We start from the raw sequence: 25282 nt of genomic DNA on the forward strand, positions 1-25282 counted from the left end.
TGCCAGTGGATTCTAGTTAGCCCCAAGGACAACATGAGTCCAGATCTGTTCTAAAAATAGCTCACTTGCTAAGTCATGAGCCACTGTGACTTGCTAAGAAGAATGTTAACATTCATTTTTTTATGTAAACTTAACATTTCTTCTTTACCAAATATAGTATTTTTTTCTCAATTATTATTATTATTATTATTATTGTTATATATATTTTTGTCTCAATGCCAAACTTAATTTTATTTCATCTTATAGCTAGCTTGTGTATCTTAGATTGATTTGTTACGCTACAAGCGCCTAGCATAATAATAAACAATAAAAAATAAATAACAATTCCAGTCTGCTAAATCCCTGCCAAAAAGGCGCATCCACAAGCGAGCTGAATTGGCCGAGCAACTGACGTAACGTAACATCACGCCAAAATAAATCCTGTTAATACACTGCGGCTGCCGTTAACTTCCTGTTGACAAACATCCTCCCACGCTAGTGCGACAACAAAGTGTTTGAGAATCCCCGCATCACGTCCGTTCATGTACCAACAGCTCTCGCTTGGCAGCAGTTTCTCTGGCGCAGCAGGCTGAGCACGCGCCAAACAGTCGAGTCGCCTTCAGTGAGGGTTACTACTGACTGAGAAGGATTAGAGTAAGACAATTAACAGTAAGAAGACGGGTCGCAGGATAGCCAGTCAATCCCAATCAGTCGCTCAAGCGGCCGAGAAGCTTCCAATCCCCGCAGCATGTTGCCATCTAATTGACACCAAGCAGGTCAGTGAGGTCATGGAGAAGATAAAGAAGAAAATTCCCTGTGTGTGAATGCTGATTGACGCCATCTTGATACGTTGGCTAAGCATAAGTGTAATTTCAGCGTCAGAGCAATTCGATTGGACGCTTAGGAATTTCAGCATTTTGATAAAGTCCGATACTTTTGAACCAAAAAGTGTTTTGCGAATGACATTTTCACAAAATCAAATCATGCGCGCTGCTCCTTTTCAGCACAGTTACACCCACTGCCTTCCAATTTGCAATGTAGCTCATTATGGTTTATTGCTACGATCCAGATTCATTGAGGTGAAAATGCTTGCTTTTGGCAATATGGAGTGTCAGGCAATGCTCAACATGTTTTGGCTGTATGTATGTGTGATGGACAGGGGATCCTAATATTGTGCATTGCTTCCACCATCTGGACTGGAGCGGGACAGTATCTACCACTATGATTTATTTTTGCTCCATATTGTAACATAATAAGGCATTAACACCTAATTTAATTAATGGTTAAGTTTTTTTTTTTTCAAAATACCCTCTAAAGTGAATTTAGAGATTTGTTTCTAAATACATATTTGAGTATAATTGCTGAAAACCTGTGTAAAGATTGAGGCCGCATTAGAGCGCCTCATTGTTTGCCGCGAGTGCACACGCGTCACCAGAGTAAGGTGGAAGAGTGTGGGGTTGGGGTTAAGTATGATGCCACTGCCAGCATGCGGACAGAGGCTTCACACGGGTGTGGTCGCTTTACAGCGCCCCGTTGTCATAATGTGGAAAAGCCCTGTGACAAGACGGTGGAATTAGATTTGGAAAAATTGTTTACAACGTGCTTTTCTGTAGTGTTCTCAAATTAGGGGGAAAATTAGTTTTTTTTTTAAATTGCAATTGCGTTTCATCTGCTTTGGTTTTAATAATAAATACGCACCGAAACGCAAGCAATGCTTGGATTGATTTACCACAATGTAAACGACACTCTAGGACACGTGATTTATTGTGATTTGTCAGGTTGGTGATTATTTATCCGTGTTGTGCATGTTGTTTATGAGAGTGCATCATGTACAAGCTGTTCAAAGCAATTGCCTGCTCTGTTTGGATTTAAATAGGGTTTTGAATTATTGTCCTGACCGCCATTCAAGTATCACCATAAAAGAACCAAGCTTTTCAGTTTTAGATTTAAGACATACCAGCAGGAAATATCATTTAGGTTTTGCCCTTACCAGTCTTCAATACTGTAATGGTAAAGAAGGGTTCAATCACCAAGGGGACCCTGAAAATGTCACCTGCATGTTCTGAGAAACACAAAATAAACTGACCGCCTGCTGATTCCCAAGAATAGTAAACTGTGAAAATTGTATCTGTGGTTACTTCTTAAAAAAACACACACGCGATAATAACCAGTGGAAGGGACAATTTGTCGCTGTCACACGAATGTAATGGGCGGAAGGTGTTAAAGAAATGTGTCAACGATTGATCGGTAGGACTTTGCTGCTTTACATTTCTGTCACTTTTCCGACTCAAACGTGCAGCTGCTCATACAGCTACATTTTATTTTCACACTTCACTGGCTTATCTCTCCTGTAACCTTTTTCAAAAGTAACGGAATTGAAATGCATACAATCTTTATGTTTGAGTCTATGCTTGCCTTCTGGCTTTACTTTCTATTTTTTACTTTCTTTAGCAAGCACAGAACTCATCTGAGAGGCGAAATATAGATTCAGAGCTTATCTGTCAAATGGGTTGAAAGTCAGTCTGGGTTACATGCTTCTAACAAAGGCCGATATTACTATTGGAATTCAGTTTCCAGGTCTTATCTGGGAAAACAGCAACGTTTCTCTGGAGAGTGAGAGCGAAGCATCCAGGGAGTCTAAATTAGATGACATCCAATCAAGTGTTTGAATCTAATCTGATGAAATACTCGAAGGGGTAGAGCTTTCCTGGAATTTCATTTGTGGTATATTTAAGAATTGCGTTTCGGCAAAAACAATCCAGCGCATTACACAACAACCGTATTTAAAATAGGTTCAGCAGGATCTAAACAGGGAGTCAATTTGGAAAGAATCTGGTGAATGCAATATGTTGCTAAACGAAGGTCCACCATGTGCTCATTAAATGCTAAACTTAGCCAAAAATGTCCACCCTGTCATCGGAAGTTAGAAATATATTTGTTAAACAATAAATCCGTTTGTTAACTGAAATATTTTGCTAAATGAAAGTACACCACATGCTCATTGAACGCAAAGCAAAAACAAAAATGTCCACCCTGTCGTCGGAAATTATAAATATATTTATTCAACAGTACGTCAGTCTGCTAACTGAAATATGTTGCTAAATGAAGGTCCACCACGTGCTCATTGAATGGTAAGCTTCGCCAAAAATGTCCACCCTGTCATCGGAAATTAGAAGAGCTCGGCACTTCTGGTCATCGTCAAATATCGTCCGACTATGCCCACATTTCGGCACATGTTCCCGCATATTCGGGGAATGCTTCATGACACAAAGGCTTGCAAAAATACATAGAATATGTATTTATATACGTATGTATGTGTACATATGTACTCACCCCAATCGACGGACGTAAACGCTGCTCAGTCCATGTATTTATCCGAAACTTCGCGCAATAGTGCACTTGCCGCAAAGTGAGCATCGTCAAAGACGAGACTTGCTGATTCACGGAAGTATTCAGCTCTGCAAATTGGAAACATAATTGTTAAACAATACTATGTCAGTTTGCTTACTGTATCATGTTTTTGAATAAAGGTCCATCGTATGCTCATTCAAGATTAAGCTTCACCAAAAATGTCCACCCTGTCATCAAAATTAGAAATATATAAGTTAAACAATATGTCAGTTTGCTAACTGAATCCTGTTGCTAAATAAAGGTCCGCCTTATGCTCATTAAATGCTAAGCTTAGCCAAAACTGTCCACCCTGTCATCGATAAATATTGTATATTTAACAGTATGTCAGTTTGCTTACTGAATCATGTTGCTACATGAAGGCCCGACATATGCTCAATAAATGGTAGGCTTAGCCAAAAATGTCCAACCTGTCATCGGAAATTAGAAATACATTTGTTAAACAATAAAAATAAAATAAAAAAGAGTAAATGAGATTAAATTCCTGGGAGTAATTGTTGATAATAAAATATGCTGGAAACCAAACATTAAATATTTTGAATCCAAACGTTCTAAAAGCATCTCCATTCTGACAAAAGTGAGACATAATTTACTGCCGGGCAATATTGAAAATATGTTTTCAGAGAGACAGGGAGGTTATGGTTTGAGGGGAATTCATAACTTAAAAACAAAGTATTCAAGAACAACATTGAAGAGTTTCTGTACATCTGCATGTGGAGTGAAAATTTGGAAAAGGCTGAGTACTGATTTACAACAATGCCCAAACATAGACCAGTTCAAAAGGAAATATAAAATCAACATTTTTGAAAAGGTTAGGGAAGAAGAAGTGCTTCTCAATGAAAAGCAACATTGGTTAATGTTATTATTGTACTATTATTTGTATTGTTGCTATTGATAAGAAAATAAAATACATGTATATGTAAAAGTATGACAATATATGCATAAGGCACACTGTTCAATGTGTTCACTATTAATAATTACTATAATCACCTTTGTTATCAATTATCAAGATATATTAGCTGCATACTAGTTTTTTTTGTTTACTATACATCCCTACTATTTATTGATTAACGGATGTTAAAAGGGGGTAGGACCTGATAAGTTTATACTTCTTCCTACTCCTTTTCGAACATGTATGTGTAAATGTGTAGCTTATGACTGGGTGAACCACTGTGAAACTTGACGTTGCTTTAAAGTTTTGTTTGTCGTTTTATATATTTTGTCTTTACACATGTACTTTTATAACCAGTCTGTTTTTTATATACATGTTTGAAATAAAACTGGAGAAAAAAAAAACAGACAATGGACTATACTGTACAGTAAATACTGCTTCTATAAGCCCGACCCTAACTGTGCCATCCACAAGCCTCACGCCCTCCAGTGCTAATGGTACGCACTGAGCTGTCAGATTAAGGCTCATTTACTCCCAGCGGGGTCTTCAATTAGCCATGATTAATACGCCCGTTGGTGCTTCTGTTTTAAGAGAAACTGGATCCGTCAAGATTACGAGAAGACACAAGATAGTAGTTATATCCACCCGGGCGGCACTAACAAATTAAAACCAAGGCCGAAAATTGAAGACGATTGACAATTTACCTAATTAAATGTGATAGGTATGCATACATTCTTATATATATATATACACACACTTTGCTTTTGAGTGCTACTTGTGAGCAGTGGCTCCTCTTCAATGTAATGATAGGACCAAGGAGGGTCTGCTAGAAGTGCTATTTATTTCAAAACAAAGACACGGACAGAAAATGGCAGACAAGGTTCAGATGGGAACACAAGTGTGAACGTACCAATTGATTTAAGAGGCCCCGTCTCTCCAGTTTTTCGTTTTGCTTTGCGGCTAAGAAATGTACACAAAATGCTAGCCGTTGCCACTGGTTTACACTGCTATGATGTCACACTATTTACTTGTCAGGGCTATGAACTACTGTAAACCGAGCTGAAGCAATTGGTAGAACTGCTTCTCATCCAATATCAGGTAAACAATCTCGCCACTGTACCTCTCGGTCATGGTCAACAAAGATTTCACGGTCCAAAATGAGAAGCTGGAATAATAATAAAAAATAAAAAAAACAACTCCTGTACAGCTGCTTCATCAAAAAGACATTTGAACGAGAGACACAAAAAAAACAGAACGGGAGGATATTTCCTAGCGAAACAATCTCACTGCCACTAGTGGAGATGATCTGTGTCCCCTGATGGGCAATACAGATTTGTTTTTGTTTTTCCAATTGCCCTTTAATTTTAGATAGACAATATAGAAGGAATGATGAGGAGAGACTGCATTGGTGCTGTGAGGAAAAAAAAAAAACAAATCAGAAAGGATAGGTGCACCTATAATCCAGGACAGCCTCGCAAATCCAATTTCGGTAGCTAATGTGCAAAACATTTTTTTTACAGAAGACGAGGATGTCAAATAGAATTTCATCTTTCATTTTATAATCATTTTGTCATGTGGTGATATCAGACAACTGTGTGAAATGGTGTGCTAATCGAGAATGAGATCTTGAACCGATGGCAGATGTGTATGAGGTCACGGTGACCTCACTTGTTCTTTCAAATTCCATTTTTTTTCCAAATAGGAAGTAATGTCAGCGAATCTGAAAAATGTTACCATCGTAAAAGCGCCATTACTGTACATGAACTGTTTTAAGTTATATGTTATATTTAATGGTCATACAGTACAAGTGTAATGAGAAGGCATCTGCTGTATAGCAAAACTTTACCTTACCGGGAATGCTACTTTTCAACATGTACCCGAGACGCCTACACATGGGAAAATAAACACACATATTATTGATTAGGCATCAGTGCCCTCTTTTGTCAATCCACCCTCGTTATTTCACATTTCATAGACTGTTGGAACATCAATATATATAAGCAGCCCGTTAACATAAACGTGGGCAACAAGCCGGATTTCAGTGCGTTTCACCATTTTAGAACCACGTTAGTCCAATTACCACTTTCTCGGTGATGTATCGCCAAAAGATCAGCGGAACACTACCAAAGCCGTTGTGATGGTTATGAAATGCAACACTTTCAGTTCCGGCATTCCATTCCCTTTATTGATTTGCAAAAAGGCAATACCGTTGATCCATGAAGGCGACACACAGGCATATATTAAAGCCATTTGTGCCAATTAGAGTGATGTATGTTGGAGCAGCCGGTGCTAGCATCGTCCGCGACACACTCGGATGGAGACGAGTTCACTCATTTTTCAGAGTAATTAGAAAAACATCACATGCTTTATGACAGTTAGAGTGGGGGGAGCGTGTCACTCAAGAAAGCCCAAAGGTGTGCAGACAGACTTGGAGGTAACAAGAGTAAATAGTCTTTAACTCGTTTGATCCCAAAGACATATAAAAACGTTATTTCAAATAGTGCCATGGTCCCCAAAAAGTATTTATACGTTATTTATGTTGTTGTTTTTATGCCAGAGCATACAGAAGGCTTTGATGCAGCCTCTGGCCTGAAGAGGTCGCTTAAAGCAATGGTAGTTATTACAAAAAACGGCCAGCAGGTGGCAGCAGATTATAAGAGATCAACCCAGGCCATGTTGCAAAAAGCCCTTTTCACCAGTGTTTTCAACATGTTTGTGAATAATAATGAAACTTATCTATATTCTAATGCTAATTGCGGCAAAATGGAAACAGATACAAATATATATTTTTTCCTGATGAAAGAAGAGACTCTTAATTTTTTATTTTGGTAGGTTCCATGTTTTTATGTGGACCTTGCAAAATCAGTCAAAATCCAGTAAAACCGCCGGGAGCGAAGGGGGTTGCTTCAGTGAAAATGGCTGAGAGTGAACGTTAATCATTCATGTAACTGATTTTACCTGCATAACTTACATCATAAATTCATAAAAATGTCTGGGTCATACAAAGAGTGACTTCACATCCCTTTGTCGGCTTTAATGTCCTTGATATCTTTGAGTGACAGGGAAGGCAATTCAGCCCTGCGCTGTGTCGGTAAGACCATCAATTAAAAAACAAAGTCTTTATAGTGTAATCCTTCACTTCTCATTTAAAATGTATCTGAAAACGGACCATCGGCATGTCATTGAATAAGTCTGGTACGTTCATGTCAACCTTACTCGTAAAGTTGAATTGTTGATTATTTAAGTTAACGCCGTGTCATTCTGTCTTCCGTACAGACCAATTACGAATTTTCAAAGGCAGCACACTTGGCCAGTCCTACAAGGTGGAGGATTTTCTCGGCGAGGGCAGCTTTGGAGTTGTTGCCAAATGCCGTTGTACAGAGACTGGCAAGATGGCGGCCATCAAAGTGATCAAGAATCATCCTACAATCATGCACCAGGCAAGGAAGGAAATTGCGGTTCTAAAACAACTCCAGCGTCTGGATCCTGACCTCTGTCACATTGTCCGCTGGAACGACTTCTTCTTTGACAAATACCTCATCTGCTTAAACTTCGAGCTTCTTGACCAGACCTTGAACAAATTCCAGCAAGACCGCAATCTCCCCACTCTTCCCATCTGTCAAATTAGTCTAATTTTGCACCAGATGGCCACAGCGCTGCTACATTTGAGTGAGATTAGAATTGCGCATACGGACATCAAAACCGACAATATCATGGTGGTGGACCGACATCAGCAGCCGCTAAACTTCAAGCTGATTGATTTTGGATTGGCTAAAAACGCGTGTGACCTGAAACCCGGTGACTATGTCCAGACTTCGTGGTACAGGGCTCCAGAAGTCATGCTGGGTCTTCCCCTCAACGAGGCCATTGACATGTGGTCCCTTGGCATCATGGCAGTGAAGCTCGCTACAGGCTTCCATCTTTACCCGGGGGACTCCGACTACGACACCTTGGCTTACGTGATTGAAACTCAGGGCCAGCCGTCCAAGTCCATACTGGACCGAGGACTACGAACATGTGTTTTTTTCAGGCGAGAGAACACCAGTGCGCAAGGCTGGAAATTTAAGACTCCGAAAGAGATGGGCTACAACTCTGTAGAAGTCAGACCCTTAAATCTCAAATCTCTCGAGGACATTGAGGTGGTTCAGAAAACTGGAGAAGAGCGCAACCAGCGTCTCTTCATAAATCTCGTCACAAAGATGCTACACCTGGACGCCGACCTCCGTATTAAACCTGTGGAGTTTTTGCAGCACTATTTTTTTTCAATAGCAGCCACAAAGGGGTTGACGAAGACGCTACACTGATGCCATCGGACCAGACTTTCACAATCACAGGACTGCCATAAAAGTGAGGTCTAAAGACAGTTGGCTGAAAAGACTCTTCAGGAAGATTCAAGGGGCCTTTACAGTGAATTAGAGAAAACAATTGTTCACCCTAAGTATGACACAATTCCGGACCTTTCTGATACAAGACGAATCCAAGTGGTTGAAACCAGTTAAATCCATCAGATCACTCATTTTCACAGGGGCGAGGCTGAGGCGTCCCCCGTGTGGGTAGGCAGCCAAGACAGTATAAGAGTAGAAACTATTTTGGATAGATTAGACCTTCTTCCGCATTCAGTAGAAAAGGCTCCACAGCTGTGTACTCCATCTTTCTGGCATCCAGTAAATAGTTCAACGAGAATATGCAGTCTCCTGGTTGTTATTATTAGTATAGCGAGAATTAAAGACAAAAGAACCGGGAGAATGTTCCCATCAGAACTTTACAAATCGAAGCACTGGTTTCATCTAAGGCGGTCGTTCCAGGCCACTTCACAGGAACTACAAATCTTATTAACGTGGCTATGATTAAGGTTGAAAGTTGAAAAAAAAAAATGAATGCAGCATGGTTATTTGTGTCATTCGTTTACCTGGCAATCCAAGCTGTTTGAAAATTGGTTGAGCAATCTAGAGTTATTTCTAAGTCCGTGCTTTATTGACCATAACGTTATGGGTGACCAAGCAGCCCAGTCCCAAGATGGCCGCCCTGTTACTTCACATTGTCTCACAACGCGAACCAACCATCTAGTGTTTGTATATGAGGTGTGCTAGGAACAACTGTTAATGGAGTCACTGAAGATCTGAGTACTTTAAAAACAGGAAGCATACTTGAGATTTAAGGATTTAAAAAGTTTGGCTAAGTGCCAAACAAAAAATAAATTTTGTATTTTTAAGAATAGTAGAACTAATAATGTTTCTGGTAAAGTGAGTCAGATCACTTTACCAGAAATACATGAACAAAGTAGAAATTGGGCAATTCACCCAAGATATAACATGGAACACATAACTGGATTCAGATTCTTAAATATACCGGATACCGTGGCAAAAACACCTGCTGGGGTTATACAGCAGGGGTTCCAAATCCAACTCTTGGTACATAACTGTACCAAATGTGCTGCCTATATATAACATCAAATGGGAAGAAGAAAAAAATAACCTGAAAGAAAATCATTGCTTTTCACACATTTCGCTTGATGTAACAGAACATGTCTAGCGTGTTGTACAACATCAAAACTTAGCTTCTATTTTTTTTTTCTCCTGGAGGATGCTGCAAATTTACTCAGAATTACCATCCAATTTATTTAACATCTGGCTTGTATTTAAATTTGTCATCATTTTATTCTATCAATTATTTGTTGGAGCTCACTTTCAATAATACAGCATATGCTCTCTCAGGAAAAATATAAAATAAAACTATGCATTACTGAATGCAATTATGCTGTGTTTTTCTGCTTTTAAAAGGAATACTTGATTTATATTTTAATTGATTTAAGAATTCTGACATCTCAGTTCATGGTTTAGCAGCTAGAACAAATGAACCTCCGTAACAATTAGGTTAAACGTTCTGCAACCATCTAATACTGCTCAAATTGTTTTCCCGGATATTTCACATAATTATTCAAGACCACACTGAGAATCCACATGCACAAATTATCGTAGGAAACAAACGAGAAGAAAAATCCTCTCAATGTCAGTCCCCTCATGAGTGACAACATTTAAACGCTTCCTTAATAGATCATGCAAATAGGGCGGGAGATTTTAGCAGGAGGGATCATCGTAATGATGTGTTATCAGGTTTCCTGCTGCCTCGTCTTGAATTGATGGTCCCCGTCATTGGGCGAAATTCCCAAATGAGGTTCGGCGATGACCCCAGCTGCATAAATTAAGAAGCCCCTCGTCGCTTAATTGTTCCAATTAGCATGAGCGCAGTGGCACAAGCGCTAATCAGGGTTGCAAATCTGAGTTTGTGAGAGTAAACAAGAGCTTCTTTTTTTTTTCTTTCAAAATTGCCACAAAGCGCTGAAGGATTTAGAAAAATAATCAAATTGCAATTTATTTTCCTCACTCACTATTTTCATTCTTTTTTGCAGTAAAAATATCAGATTTAATACATGTACATAACTGGTTTTATAGGTTATTTGATGCGAAATAATTTCAAGTCTGCTTTTCTGACATCCCCTTACACTGCTTCTGGTAGGGCTGTGATCCGTACAGAGAAGACTTTAAATTGGTAGGTCAACCTCAACTTGTCGGCGCACCTTACACAAAGCGACCAAAATCCCCAAAGACTTGTTGATGCGGCTCCACGAGCCTCCAGGGTGATAATAAATCTGATAACGGCGTTAGATTAAGCAGCTGTCACCAGGCTGATGATAAAATATGTGCCCGGACCGTAAATAACCGCAATCACTGATAGCTTCATTGATATCACTGTCACCACCATCAACCTGAGACACATTTTAAGATTAGAGCACCTTAGCTGCTCATTCGGATGCCGAGCACAGATGTTAAAACAGATTAGCTGACGTGCTGTCAGTACAGTTGGTAAAAGCACATTTAAAACAAACAAATCGTGGAGATTTGATCTATGCTGAAAAGGTGTGTATCAGAACATCGTGTCTCAGGGTAAAAACTTGAATTGAACAAGGTTTTGCTCATTTGCCAATGTGCTAATTCATTTTTAAAAAATTATGAAAATGTTTTGTGTAATCCTGCTACAAACTACCACAACTGCAACATAACCTCTAGTCTAATCTGCATTTAGTGGAAGTTAAGATACGTAGTACGGCAGCGTATTGGGGCCACATATAAAAAAAAAAATTTTTTAGTGGGCGGGGGCAATATTCTGAGAAAAAAAACTTTATAAAGTGGCAAATTCGCGACAAAAAAAACTCAGAACTTCACGAAAAAATACACGTAGCGTAGCTATAATCTAATGTGAGGATTCGTTGGTGGTTAATGAAACACTGCTTATAAAACAAAAAGGCAGGATGGAGACGGATTCATTCTTAAATTGAAACTTTACTCGTCATACACGGCAGCTAGAGCGACAACACTTCCTGATCCCCTATCAGGTGACTATCACTAACCAATCAGAAGGTAGCATGCCTTAGGTAAATGCAAGCGAATGACGGAGAGCAGCAGATTCGACACATCAACACTTAGTTACTTGTACAAAAAAATACCAAAATGTATGAATTTGTAAATAATAATTCTGGAAACAAATGTACAAGTAAATATTTATTTTAACAAATTAGCTTCAATGCTTAATCCTCAGGTTGTGGACCGGTTGAGTTTTCCCCCCACAAATTTGCCACTTTTTTTTTTTTTTTAATAATATAATATGATAAATGTTTTTTTATATGTGGCCCTAATACGCCGTCGTAACGTGGCCCTCCTTGCGTTTGTTTCCTAACAACATTCATGGGTCATTGTGACCCATTCTAATGTTTAATCATCCAAAAATATCACATAACGCAAGGCTATGTGTTTAATATGGCTCAATTTGACCCATTGCATAACATGAGGGTTAAGATTAAGACTCCAATTTCTTGAGATACTGCATGGGATATTTATCGAGGCTCCAAAATGTTTAACAATTTGTGAACACGGTCCAACAGCAAATCATTCATTTGAACTCATGCGGGCCTTCAGTAATTGATTCAATGTCTGTGTGGAATGAAGGCATCAAGAAAGTGTGACAAAGACACTAAAAAGAGCAGCGAGGTGAATCCAGGTGGAACGAGAGGAACAAAGTCGAAAATTGAGTCTGCACCCTTAAAGCCTCTGATTGATGGATTAATTAACCACTTGAACCACATGGACAGATTGAAGGTCCAACTAGTGGAGACGGCTAATGGAGTTTAGAGAGGAGCTTTGATGAGGTGGGAGAATGGGAATGGGCTCATTCGAGGCCATCGGGAAAATATGGCTTTCAAGACAATAATCATCCTTGTTTCAATATTTTGAGTGTCATTTCTGTTTGGTGGTATGCCATGATATTTAGCTGATGTAACATATGTAGCTTAGCTCAATAAAAAGGTTAGGAAACACTGCTTTAGACAACGCTACACGTAGCCGAGGCCATCCTAAATTTTGGGATTAAATCTGGTCATATTTGGATCTGCAATGTGGCAACAATAACCAGCATGTGAAACATTTGTGTCATAAATCCACCGTGAATGACTCCATTACACCATACGGGCGTTATCAACGAGGACACGTTAGGCAGCAAACAATATATTTGGCTCCGGGCAGCCACTGGCATGCTGACGCCGGTCAGGAGATGCTTGTGCCAGTATCACGATTAACATTTCATTCACTCGCTGCGAGGGAGCAGGCGAGATCCGCAGCGAAGCCGGCAAACAAGTCATTCCGCTGACAGCGGGGGAAAGAGCTAACAAACGCACCACTGCAATGTTGACATACACACCGACCGGCAACGTGACGCGACTAAAAGATAGAGGAAGGTAAACAAGGCAGATGGCACTTCCCTGAAGGTAAGCACGGGCTGAAAATGTAAATGATGAGAAACACAGCACGGGATAAATAAACATGTGGATTCATCGGGGAAGACAGATGCTTATAGATATGTGGAGATAATTAACCTGGAGGGAAAAAAGTACGATATTTCCAACACAGTGGTGCCTTGAGATACAAGCAACCTGACTTGTGAATTATTGCAATACGAGGCGTCATTTGCACGATTTTTTATTTTTTTGATAAATTGTTCCATCAATTATAGACATTTGCAATTTCTGGAGAAATTGCGTTTAAAGACTGAAATGTTGAATGAAAAAAAAAATTAAAGCATGTGGAATGATTTAGAATGATGTTGAGTGATATGGAATGATACTGAAATATATATAATGGTGTGAAATTATATTAAATGAATTTGATGTTTGCTAGTATATTATTGGGAATGAATGAGGATTTTTTTGGTGGGGCATACACATTTTATCACATTGAAAATCGTTCCCAAGGTGAATTGGACGAGATAAACTTTAGGGTTTGGGATAGGAATGATGTGAATCAGTTTTTTGTTTTTTTGTTTTTTGGCGTGTGAGTGTGTGTGTATTCGTTAGTTCACCAAAAACCTATGAAAAAATCCCATACCGTTCACCTAAACCGAACACCGCCGTCAGGAGACCCGAGGAAGGACCAAAGAAAAGAAAGGAAAGTGAAATCCAGCACCGACCAGACACCACCCACCGGGCCACCAACCAGAGTTCTTCACCAACCCCAGAAACATCTAAATTCCAACTCAAATCAGTTTTTTAATGTGTCATTGTGAATTCTTTTTTTTGGGGGGGGGGGGGGGGGGTATTGGTGAATTTTGGCCATTTCGAAAATTCTTTCCAAACTGATTTGAATGAGCTGAAAGTTTTGAAATTCAAAACGGGAATGATGTAAATCTGTGTTGCTGACTGTCCCATTGGAAACTAATAGGGAATTTTGGGGGGGTTGAAATTTGGGGGAAACTGTATATGTTTGGAATGCAAAAAGTAATACCCGCCAAGATAAGAAAATATTTAATATGTTGAAATTGGAATCATGTAAATCGGATGGATTATGTGGAAGGGGATGTGTGTCAAAACAGTGGGAGAATAAAAAATTAAACAAAGCCTTCAAGACTGATTTTAAAGACTTTTTCTAGCTCAGCAATTAGGAAAATCTTCTCAAATTAAAAGTTTTTAAATGATGATGAACATCAATATTCAAAATCTTTGGTGAGACAAAGAAGGCGTGAATGTAGGAGATAAACAAATGGACACTGAGCTTTTCTGCTTATGTTTAGCAAAGCTATGATAGCCGACTATGTGTGTCCGATCTGTAAACTAATGTTTTTTTAACCGAGTGCCTCGTACCCCTGTCATTCTTCGCCAAAAGAATATTTTTTCGAGTTCGCCGTTTGACAGCAATCACGTGCCGACGCACGGGTACAACACTGACAAGTGCAGTGCTACAATTAAAAGGGTGCAGACATATTGCTGGGGGAGGAAAGAATATGCAACGCGAGCCAAATTAGACGGCGGTGATGGTTTTGCATAATAATAAGCTCATGAGGCACAAATTAAGAATATATTAAATAGAGAAGCCAATGAAAGATAAAGAAAAATATACATACATACCAATGAAAAGGCAGTCAGGTTTTATGTTGATTGGCATCTTTAATGTGTGTAGCGTAAATGCTAGCAGTCGTCGTCCTGGATGTCTATAGATGAAAAGAGTCACAGCTTATTAGACAAACGGAATATTTTTCATTCAATGATTTATTTGTTAAAAAAAAAAAAAGACTTCTTGCGGTCGCTTGATCTGTGTGCGCTTCCCCCAGAGAGACGTCTTACACACTGTGAAACTTTGAAAGCAAAAAAGTACGATGTTGATGCTCGCATGCTGCTTTCTGCAGTCACTTTATTTGTTCTTATGTTTAGTATGCAGCATTATATTCGTAAAAGACTTTTCTTGTCTTTGCAAAGAAAAAAAAAACGTGTCAACAGCTGTCAGCCCATCGAGTGAACATCACACAGATTCGAACCTCTTTCAAGTCGTGCTTCCTTTCACAAATAACGCAAGGGGATTTCATAGACCTGCGAGTTTCCTTTTTCCAACACAAGCTGATTCCAATCAACAGTGTCGTTATCAAGCGTATGCAGAGCTTGCTGATGAGCTGATCATATATCAGCAGTGTTGGAGAAGGGCAACATCCAAAACCTGCAGGGCTCCGGTCCTCGAGGGCCGAGTGTGCCCACCCCTGATATAGAACAATGTTTAATTGTATGGAATTAGGTGAAATGAAAATGTGCAATATGTAAGTAAAAAAAAAATTGAGTTTTTGCTATGTGCAAAATTGTGCATGATTAAAATTGTTCACAATGTGAATTGAATGAGCATCCATTTTCTCAACCGCTTATTCCTCACTAGGGTCGCGGGGTGCTGGAGCCTATCCCAGCTGGCTTCGGGCAGTAGGCGGGGTACACCCTGAAGTGGTTGCCAGCCAATCACAGGGCACACAGCGACAAACAACCATTCACACTCACAATCACACCTCGGGACAATTTTAGAGTGTTCAATTAACCTGACGTGCATGCCTTTGGAATGTGGGAGGAAACCGGAGTACCCGGAGAAAACCCACACAGGCACGGGGAGAACATGCAAACTCCACCCAGGAAAGCCGAAGCCCGGACTCGATCTCGCGTCCTCTGCACTGGGAGGCGGACGTGCTAACCGGTCAGCCACTGTGCCGCCAATGAATGAGCAGAATTATTTAAATTTCAAATGGAAAAACAGCATTTGAATCAGCTACTTTGAATGTGTCGTTAGAACTAATGGTAAATATTAGTTTTTTTGTTTTTAATTTGGCCTCAAATGGAATAAATTGAGGATTTTTTCACAGTTTGACTGTATCGAGGCTGTTTGAAAGTATTTTACATTAGATGTTAGTCTATAGCCAACCTTATGAGAGCTACTATAATAGGGGTGGAGGGGGGGGTGTAATTCTTAGGCTTTTCTCGATATGAATCCATGTTAGCTGAGGTGTCACTACACTTTCTAGTGGAGCACCGATGAAAAAGCATCATTACAAACAGGGAGGATGTGCTAAAACCACTGTTGGATAGCTGAAGAGGACTGTGCTACTGACCCAAAACAGTCTGGGTTAAACCACTCACAGGTCCATTATGTTCTTTCCCGGCTGTATGTAACATCAGAGCACAATGAGAAAACGTTTTTTGTTTTTTTTTGTGATACAGTATGATGAAATAGGCTATTGTCGAGGCACCGCCTGATTCACAGACATTTTTAAATACAGATGAATTTACCTTGAATTCCCATGTAAGGGCCATGTTCACTCTTGTCAGGTTTGATTTGGTTGCTCTGATGCGCGTGGTTCGTTTAGTCAAGTGTGAACAGCTGAACGTTATCATCGAAATGCAGGTGCGCACCAAACAGGTTTGTTGCACATTAGCAATCAGATTGACAATCAAATAAGGCGGAAGCAAAGCCGGCTTTCGTTCCTCAAACAAATCTCGTACACACAAAAGCATTTCAAGAATTGCGTGTGTCCAAAAGAAGACGCTGAGGACGTTTAACGGCTGTAATGTATATGCCGAGTCTGGTGTGGTGCTGTAGCGCAGCCACGGGGAGTTAACGGAAAGCGTAGAAGAAGAATCAGCGAAGAAGACAAACACTTTTTTTCCCCCTAACTTTATTGCAATCTACAGAACAAACATGGCTTTGCATGTATCAAAACAACATGAAAAAGACAAACACAGGAGAAGTGACAATGGCGGGTGATTCAATTACAACACCGCTTGTTGAACGTGGGAATAAAGAAGCTAAATATTTTGCTGCATGAGCATAAGCAGGCTAAGGAGGATAGCAAAACGACTACGACACGGCTATCTGCCATTGTTGTTGACAGACTGACGGTTCGCGCACAGTCACGCAAGAATTGCCGCCTACGTCATCAAGCTGCGACCATTACGTCATCACTGGAGGAGTATCCTGCATATGGTGTCCAGACGGACGCGTATTGAAATCTTTCCACTCTAGAGCCCGGTTTCAAAAGTGATCGGTTTCAAGCTCCAAAACCGCGCCATCGTGTGGACGAACGGCTTAAACGGTAAGAAACTTGTGAGGATACATTGAAACTGGCTTTCGTGTGGATGGGGCCTCAGAGTTCAATGTGAGTTTCAACTGTAATGTCGACTCCTACTGATTCCCCCCCCCCCCCCCCCATTTGGTTTGTATTGAATTAACCTTGAAGTGCATTAATACGCAGACTAACGCATGGGCATTTAGTAAAGCTATATCTTTTGTTTAATACATGGCATTCAGAAGGTGAAAGTCAGATGGAAAAAAAATAAAGATGAGCGCGACTCTTTAACGCCTGAAATGAAATCCCAGAATCCGCGAATAGCTGCATGACATCCAGCTCCGTGAGGTTCTGCCCCTGTTTTTCTGTCTGGGTTAGTGCTGAGGTCATCATCCTTGTTCTTCCCTGCTCAATAATCACTGGGGAGGAATTTTAGCCGCAGCTCTAAAAACGCAGACGCAAAGCGCTCGTTCATCACAACTGTGCCTCTGGAGACCCCGTTTAGAGCAACAGACACGTATTCATTACCAGACGTGTCCGGACTTTGGGGATTTGTGTTATCTGTGCGTAAACAGGCTGCACGAGGAAAACGTCTACAGGCTACAAAGGCTCTGCTCGGCAGAGGGACTGAACTCGCATATCTGGCAGTCGCTCTTTTTTATAGCAGTGTTGGCCGGACTTTATTCATCCAAAGCGCACATTTTACCTTCGAAAACTTTCATGTCACACCACCAAATAAAAGAGTATACAGTGTACTGAAATATTGCTCTTTTGTCAGTTTACTCACAAATCTGCATAAAATCTGGTGATGCTGGTAACGCAAATGTGCACATTTATATGTTACTTGAAGGTGACATCCGGGTTTCAAATAGTACGACCCTTTTAAAGGCAATTACAATTAACCACTACAAGCATCAACAACGCTGGTAGTTAACTAACAATAAAATACAAGAAGACACGTAATTCCTAACATACCACTGTGCTGTCGACATACTGTTATCGAGCTTTACTACCCCCCCCCTCCAAAAAAAAGTGCAATATGCATTCAAGATTAAAAGGAAAGTCTCGCCAGATTGAATAACTTCCCAAATGTATTCACTGCATTCATAAACACTGTACATTATAAATGTTAGGTTTTGTTAAATATGTCAAGCAAAAAATACTTTATTTTAGATTTTATTAAAAATATATTTATGTTAAGTGAAGTCTTGAATGACTGCCTTTAAAAAAAAAAATGTTTTTAAATAATAATCAAGTAGCCTATTTATGTCAAAAGAAATCCAGAAAAGACAGATTTATTTTTTAAAAAAAAATGTCAAAAAGGTTGGTTTTATTAAATTTTTCATAAAAACGCAACCTTCTTCGAAGAATTAATGTATGAATGGAAACATTTATTCTTAAAAGTCAAAACTTTTTTTTGATCTGCCGGTAAAGTGAAAAAACAAAACAAAGTAACATGATCCAAAAACTTACCTGTATTGTCCTTTAAAAAAAGTGTCAGCAGTGGCCAATGCTGTGTATCTCGATTTTCCTGTAGGAATACAAAAATCCATGTTCCTACTAATTGCTTTTTCCACAAATAAGAAATAACCTTTTAGCCAATTATAAACTTAAAGAAAGCAAAGGCACAAATAGCAATGCTGGTTAGAGGAAAGTGGAGGGACGAGTTTTGTTTGCTATGTGACCAACGGAAATGTTTGTTGTAATGTTTTTGTTTTTTTTGTTTTAAATAGCAGCCTGTAAAAAAACCAAAAACAAGAATGGCATTGAATGTTAAGAAATTAAAGACTTTTTGGCACATTTATTGGATTAATTTACTGGATATTTCCTTGGCCACCTGGGGTCAGTATAGTACAGACAAACGGTTACCTCTCTACATGCATATTAACTCCACTCTATGTGCTCAACTATCTGTTGGCTATAACACAGCTACACTGATGCTATTCGTTAGCCTGTCTATGGCATTTCGCAACATGTGTTAGCATTGAGCTAGCAGACTTGAAGGGAAAATGAAGCGGATGTTTTAAATTCACGACAGCTAAGGTATGGCAACAATATTTTATTCCCAGCTAATCCTCTGCTTTTTTTAGCCATCTCTTCTGTCATCGGTGTGCATCAAAGTGCCTTGTTTAGCCTAGCTCCACTGAAAATGAACTCCATTTACTCTCAATTTAAGACCACCGCATATTCTTCATACTCGCAGTTCACATCTACAGTCTCGTCTTAATGGACGAGCAAAAATACTAATGAATACTGCTCACCAGGGGAAAGACTTAATAGAAGCTTACGACTGACCCACATTTAAAGTAAACTCCCAGGCTAGAACGTAGCCCTGCGGCTCTTCTTTTTTTTCCCCTTCTCACTTGACGTTCAAATATCCTTTTTAAATCACACAGTTGCCTTGGAAACGCCAGCAGCTGCCAAAAAAGAAAACGAAAATTCCTAAAAGGGACCTTGAGGATCTCTGAAGGCCTTGCTCAGCAGCACCTTTGCTTAACTGTCTGATTATTTACCAAACCTTGGCTACCATATCACTATTTGTATTTTTTACCACGACCGGCATTTGGTGTGACTGTGCAGAGGCGGGTTAGGTGGGTGCTGCGCCGCTGTGGGAGTGGTAAATTTAAAGTTCCTTTTACGCCACAATTTTTTTTTAATGCACGATTAATGACTTTCCCTGACTTGGAAAGCCAGTACTGAAAGAATTCCAGTCGCAACACAGCAGACACGCCCGCGTCTAAATTTAGCAGTAATACATTTAATAATAATGCATATATTTGTGGAGACTGGGGTCAAGTTGTATTTTACAATTTTAAAAATGTGCTGCCTTACTTCCCGTTACAGATTGGATAGCTCATAATATGACAAATGTACTGAGCTGTCACCAATGTCTTACAAATGCAATTATGCCATCTAGTGGCAGAAAAAAAAGACCTTATCACAAATGAATATCACAGTTTGTTTGTTTTTACAGTAGAGTACATGTTTAATTTTAACTCTTTTTTTTTTATTTATTATGAAATTACTGTGTGACTAAAAGAGGCAACCATATTTCTATTAGTTTAACCTTTTTTCCCCCCGCTTTTATGTTAGGAGTATGAAACCAAAAAACTTATGGTACATTTGATTGTACATTTAGAACAGATATAAAATTTGTGATTAATAGGGAGTTAACTATGGAAGTCATGCGATTAATTGCGATAAAAAAAATAATCGTCTGACACCCCTGATATATATATATATATATATATATATATATAATTTGTTTTTTAGGAAATAGTTCCTTTCTACTCCTGTTTCAGTACCTCCCCCCAGGATGTACGCGGCAGGATCACCCACCACGCGTCTACAGCGTTGGTCATTCGCGGATGCCGTCGCCATAGCAACAGGATCACCGTCATGTCATTTGCCAGCGGCGGATGGGGCTTGGCGTAGCCCTAACCTCCGCTCCCTGCACCATACTGTGAGTATCTTGCGGTTGTTTTATTCCGCCCGGCCTCACAAGGTCAGGCGTTGAAATCGCGTTTCCTTCAACGAACATGGCTTCTGTCAAAACGTGAACACACGTCAACATGATGTGGCCACTTCCATTTGGCTCCCAGCATCCAGAAATGTCATGATAAAAGCAGTACATTCTTACTGATAGAGTGATCAGATCGTGGTCCATAACCACTGGTGCATTGCCTGGTACTGGTCCATGGACTATTTGGTACCAGGCCAAAAATCAATCAATTTTTTTATGTGTTTGCTGCCATCTAGCGTGCAAAAGTCAACTCCAGTCCCGTGTACATTTTCCACTTTTATTTTTTTCCCATTGCACAGTTAATCTCTATCTACAGAATGTCCTAAATTCTCATGTGTGTGGCAGCAGATCCATAAGGTCCATAAACATCCATGTGAAATTGCATAAAACTGTACAAGAAAAAGTCGGCTACCATGAGCAAAATACTGCGACCCACTCAGAACTGTTGACTGCAGAACGTGACGTGACGACGGTGGTTGGGGGGGAGGGGGGAAATATCCTCTCACGCTCTTTCGTGTTTGTAATTTGTGACGGGGAATGCTGCATACTGAAAGAAACAGGATGTGTGACAGACATTCAACTGATATTTCCTTGGAGGATTAACACAAGGCGAATGCTATGTGGCTAACAGTCACTGGAAGAACCAAAGGAGGATTTGTAGTTTTATCATATACAGTGAACCCCTCAATATTCAGTATTTTTTTTTTTAGAACTTTCCGCAATTATTCACAAACAAATGTCAGCTATTCGTTGTCAGGCCAATAAAGCAAGTATAGGACTACTGTGGCGCCATCTGGTGGAATATTAGTGTTGTTTAATTGTTAGAATGTTTTAGTCTTTTTTTGTATACAAAAAAAAAAAAAGAGCAATGATGATGACATTACCGAATGAACAATACTGAGCTCTTTAGAAAAAAAAATTATAATAATAAAAATTAAAAAAAGAATGTTTTAGTCTGCGTTTTTAGATGTCCCGTCCAACTAATACTGTTGATGAGCTTCATGTGAAGCTTCATGTTTCTGTAGAGTAATTTTAACAAATGAATACTGTTGATGCTTTATGATTCTGTCTATTTTTATGTGCAAATTACTTTTGGAGGGTAGATGTCACGGACTTCCGGATTCACACATCAGGGTATTTTCCGGCCGCTGGTGGCCGCGTTCCAACACACGCAACCTCACCGCGCGTTCCCGTCCATCGGCAGGAGCGCGCAGGGGTCTCAACTCTTTGAAATGCTTCGGACAACTGAGACGGACACACTACACACTCGCACCGGTCGACGGAAACACTCAACCGAGGCGCACAAAGGCGGAAGCGCAAGAACTGGGACGCGGCCCACACGTGGCAAACAGGAAACGGAAACAAAGCTGATGTGTGAAAACCAGGAAGTCAGAAGTCCCGCCTCCTCCGTGGCATACACCCCATAGTTAGTAAATGTTCACCTTTTATGGTAGTGTTTATTCCCTTTCTCTCATGAATTGCAGGGTTCACTGTACATGTTGTCATTATTGAACAGGACACAACTTCAGACTAAGATGTCGACATTGATTAACAATATGTAATAATCAACGTAAGAACACACCCCGGAAGCACAGATGGAGAAAAAGGCAAACAGATGTGAAAACCATCAACCTTATGTTCAGTTGTGGTGGTTCCGATTTTTGCTATGTCATCAGTTATACAGTATCATAAAATACAACGGAATGAACTGAATCATACGAGTTCCTTTCTTATGCGATATAGTAAAAAAATAATAATAATAATAATTCAAAGGGGAAGTGCAGCAACTTGATCAAAATACAAACACATTTTACACTTTGAAAACCCATGTTTTGGAAAAATAAATATATTGCAATCCAATAGACATGAAATAATTGCTGCTTAATACCAAAGGGGAGGCGGAGGGAACATTATTGTCTTTAATTCACATTTTCATGTCAACTTGACATATTTTGTGAGCTAAAGTGAGATTGTAATGGGGTGTTAGTGATAAAATATATAGATTTTTTTTCTTTCTTAATGCTATAACTTTTCTCTCATGACATAGTTCCAGTGATTTTACAATTTTATAATTTATTCTCATTTAGGCTTCAACTTCATTCTCAAAACTGTACAACGTTTGTTCTTGTCGTTTGACTTTATTCACCAAAAATGTGACTTCTTATCATTCCCACTTTTATCCCCGCAGAATTTAATGACTTTCCCAACATCATTTTTTTTCTTTTAATATTGACGTAATTGTTGTAACATTGTAACTTTTTTCTTTAAAAAAAAAAAAATCACAACAGACCCCCTCCTAATTTTATAACTTATTTCAACTTCCAAAAATTCCTCATAAGGCTACGTATGACTACACTTTCTCATAACATTTGGACTTTTGTCAGTTACATATTTTAATAACATTACTATTTAATAAAAGTAACTAAAATATGAGTTAAGAAAATATAACAGTTGACAATTGTAAAGAGAAAAATTTGGCTCATAATGATAATTTAATCTTAACGCAAGTCTTTGGCATCAGAAACAATAAATAACCTTTTCGCGCAATCTTTATATAATGCAATGGTTTTACTACTTTCCAGATTGTCTCACAAATCACTAAATCATCCCGAGAAAGATGCGCCTTCAAATAGTGGTGGTGGGGGGGGGGGGATATTATTGACACCAAAAAATGACGGGAATTTACAAAAATAAAGGTTATTGAATGTATTCAATCTTTTGACAGAAGTACACATCACACACACACACAAAAAAAAAAAAAAAGACAGTAGTGTGTATTATCAGTGATCCTAGCAGCATTTGTGCACTAGAGATGAATGAGGCCAATCAATCGGGGATGCTTAACAGATGAGTGTCTATATATTATACTACATTATGCCTTGTTTATCCTCGCCCTCCTTGTAGATTCCAGCCCTTTTCATAAGGAGAACCCAAACGTGAGGCAAAAGTCACGCACGCAAAAAAAACAAAAACAAAAAAGTCCTTAACAAAAATATCACTTTCACAACCATAGAAAAATAAGAGCTTTTCCAGTAATATCAACAGAGCCATGAAATCAAACAAATGTAATAAATACAGGAAGAGTAATGAGAAAATAGAAAGGGATGAATTCATACACCTTGTTGGGAAGGATATAAGAGTCTGGAAGTGGAGCAAGATGGGGGTGGGGGGTGGGGGGTCTCTCTGCATAGAGGAGGCGTCACTGCAGTGTCACTTCCTGTGTCCCTCTCCTTTTTGTTTCCGTAGCGGTCGCCCTGAAGTGAAGTACAGCGTTGCAACATTTAGATTTGTATGTATATATATCATGACATGTTTCCATTTTTTTTTTTTGTACATTTGAACAATATTCCCAAGTGTTAGCTAATAGTCCAGTTTAAATACTGACATCAGTCTAAGGACGGTTTGGCAAAATGAGAATGAAAATTCTGTGTGGATAACAAACCAAAAAAAAAGGATAAGAACATGGAAAACACACGCACGCACACTCTCACGCACGCACACACCGAAATAATGTACTTGCTCCCTGTGTCTCCTCCCTCAACAACAGAGTGAGGTAAGAACAGTATGGGACATTGTGCTAAGGGAAGAAAATCCCAAGTGTCTGAGTGAACAAAGAAAGGCTTGGGGAAGATGGCTGAACGGAAAAGAGCAGCAGGTCGCCATCAGGACGAAGGCGGCCATTGCGAACGCCCATCAGAACTGGTACCATTTTTTGTCTTTGCACTTCAGCATCATCTGGACAAAAGAAGAGAGAAAAACATGAATCAACACTGCCCTCTAGTGGCTGCATTCTGTAACTGACAATGATGTGAACAGGTCGAGGGAGAAGTAGACGTGACATAACAGCCACCATTGAAACTGAATTCATAGATTTGTTTCTAAATACAGTATACATATTTGTAGGTGAAGCTGAAAATGTGAAAAGGCCGAGAGCTATGAAGTAATTGTGGAGATTTAGCATTAAAAATTTGTTTTCATCATTTCAGTGTCGGGGTTGCTAAAACAGCCATATGACTACAGCTTTGGTTCGAGCTGACGTGGCTGCTTTAGAGCGCCTCATTGTCTGCCGTGAGTGCCTGCATGTCGCACAGAGAAAGGCGGAGCAGGGAGGTGTGTGGAATTAGAAGACATTTACTTTTATTTTAAAAGGACTTTAAAGTGGAAGCCAACCTTAAACATTTCGTGACAATATATGTGACCTCACCAGTCTAAACATGACATTCTGATTAATATTATTGATCTGAATTAATATATTATTAGGTATCCTGGTTAATATTGTGGAATATGAGTTATAAAGCAAAATCCAGCCATTTGTATCCTTCTCAGGGGGCGGCCATTTTGCCACTTGCTGTCACAGTTGCTCAGGGCTCAGGCAACGACCAATCACAGCTCAGCTTGAGAAAACAGGTGAACTGTGATTGGTTGTTACCTGAGCCCTGAGCATTATTGATGTCATCTTCAGTCGACAGCAAGAGGCAAAATGTCTGCCCCTTGAGATGGATAAAAACAGCTGGATTTTGCTACCTGACTCATATTATTGTCCCCAAAAAAGTTTTGGTTGACTT

The 25282-nt window shown here is 39.5% G+C and overlaps 2 protein-coding genes and 1 long non-coding RNA gene across 7 annotated transcripts in view; 1 reads left to right on the forward strand and 2 right to left on the reverse strand.

The window, feature by feature from the left end:
• Nucleotides 1–646: 646 nt before the first annotated feature.
• Nucleotides 647–8962, forward strand: LOC147158408 (homeodomain-interacting protein kinase 2-like). 2 transcript variants are annotated; one of them, XM_086061478.1, is made up of 2 exons: nucleotides 647–755; nucleotides 7556–8962. In XM_086061478.1, the coding sequence occupies exon 2, from the start codon at nucleotides 7672–7674 to the stop codon at nucleotides 8581–8583; it is 912 nt and encodes a 303-aa protein (XP_085917604.1). In that variant the 5' UTR covers nucleotides 647–755; nucleotides 7556–7671; the 3' UTR covers nucleotides 8584–8962. The 2 variants fall into 2 exon arrangements, with proteins under 2 accessions (XP_085917604.1, XP_085917603.1); XM_086061477.1 differs by lacking the exon at nucleotides 647–755 and adding an exon at nucleotides 7369–7474.
• LOC147158409 (uncharacterized) lies at nucleotides 3333–16673 on the reverse strand. The gene is made up of 3 exons (XR_015090910.1): nucleotides 16419–16673; nucleotides 14730–14812; nucleotides 3333–3437 (listed from the first exon to the last, which is right to left on the reverse strand). It is a non-coding gene; the product is annotated as an uncharacterized LOC147158409 (long non-coding RNA).
• Nucleotides 16674–20980: 4307 nt separating this feature from the next.
• stxbp5a (syntaxin binding protein 5a (tomosyn)) overlaps nucleotides 20981–25282 on the reverse strand; it is an 87042-nt gene continuing 82740 nt past the window's right edge. For all 4 annotated transcript variants that reach the window (XM_086060869.1, XM_086060870.1, XM_086060868.1 and 1 more), the window contains one exon: nucleotides 20981–24452. In XM_086060869.1, coding sequence (XP_085916995.1) covers nucleotides 24411–24452 — 42 coding nt within the window. In that variant the 3' untranslated portion in view covers nucleotides 20981–24410. The remainder of the gene's footprint in view (nucleotides 24453–25282) is intronic.

Source organism: Leptonotus elevatus, chromosome 18 (assembly GCF_054856555.1).
Source record: "Leptonotus elevatus isolate MCC_2025b chromosome 18, RoL_Lele_1.0, whole genome shotgun sequence".
Taxonomy (NCBI): Eukaryota; Metazoa; Chordata; class Actinopteri; order Syngnathiformes; family Syngnathidae; genus Leptonotus; species Leptonotus elevatus.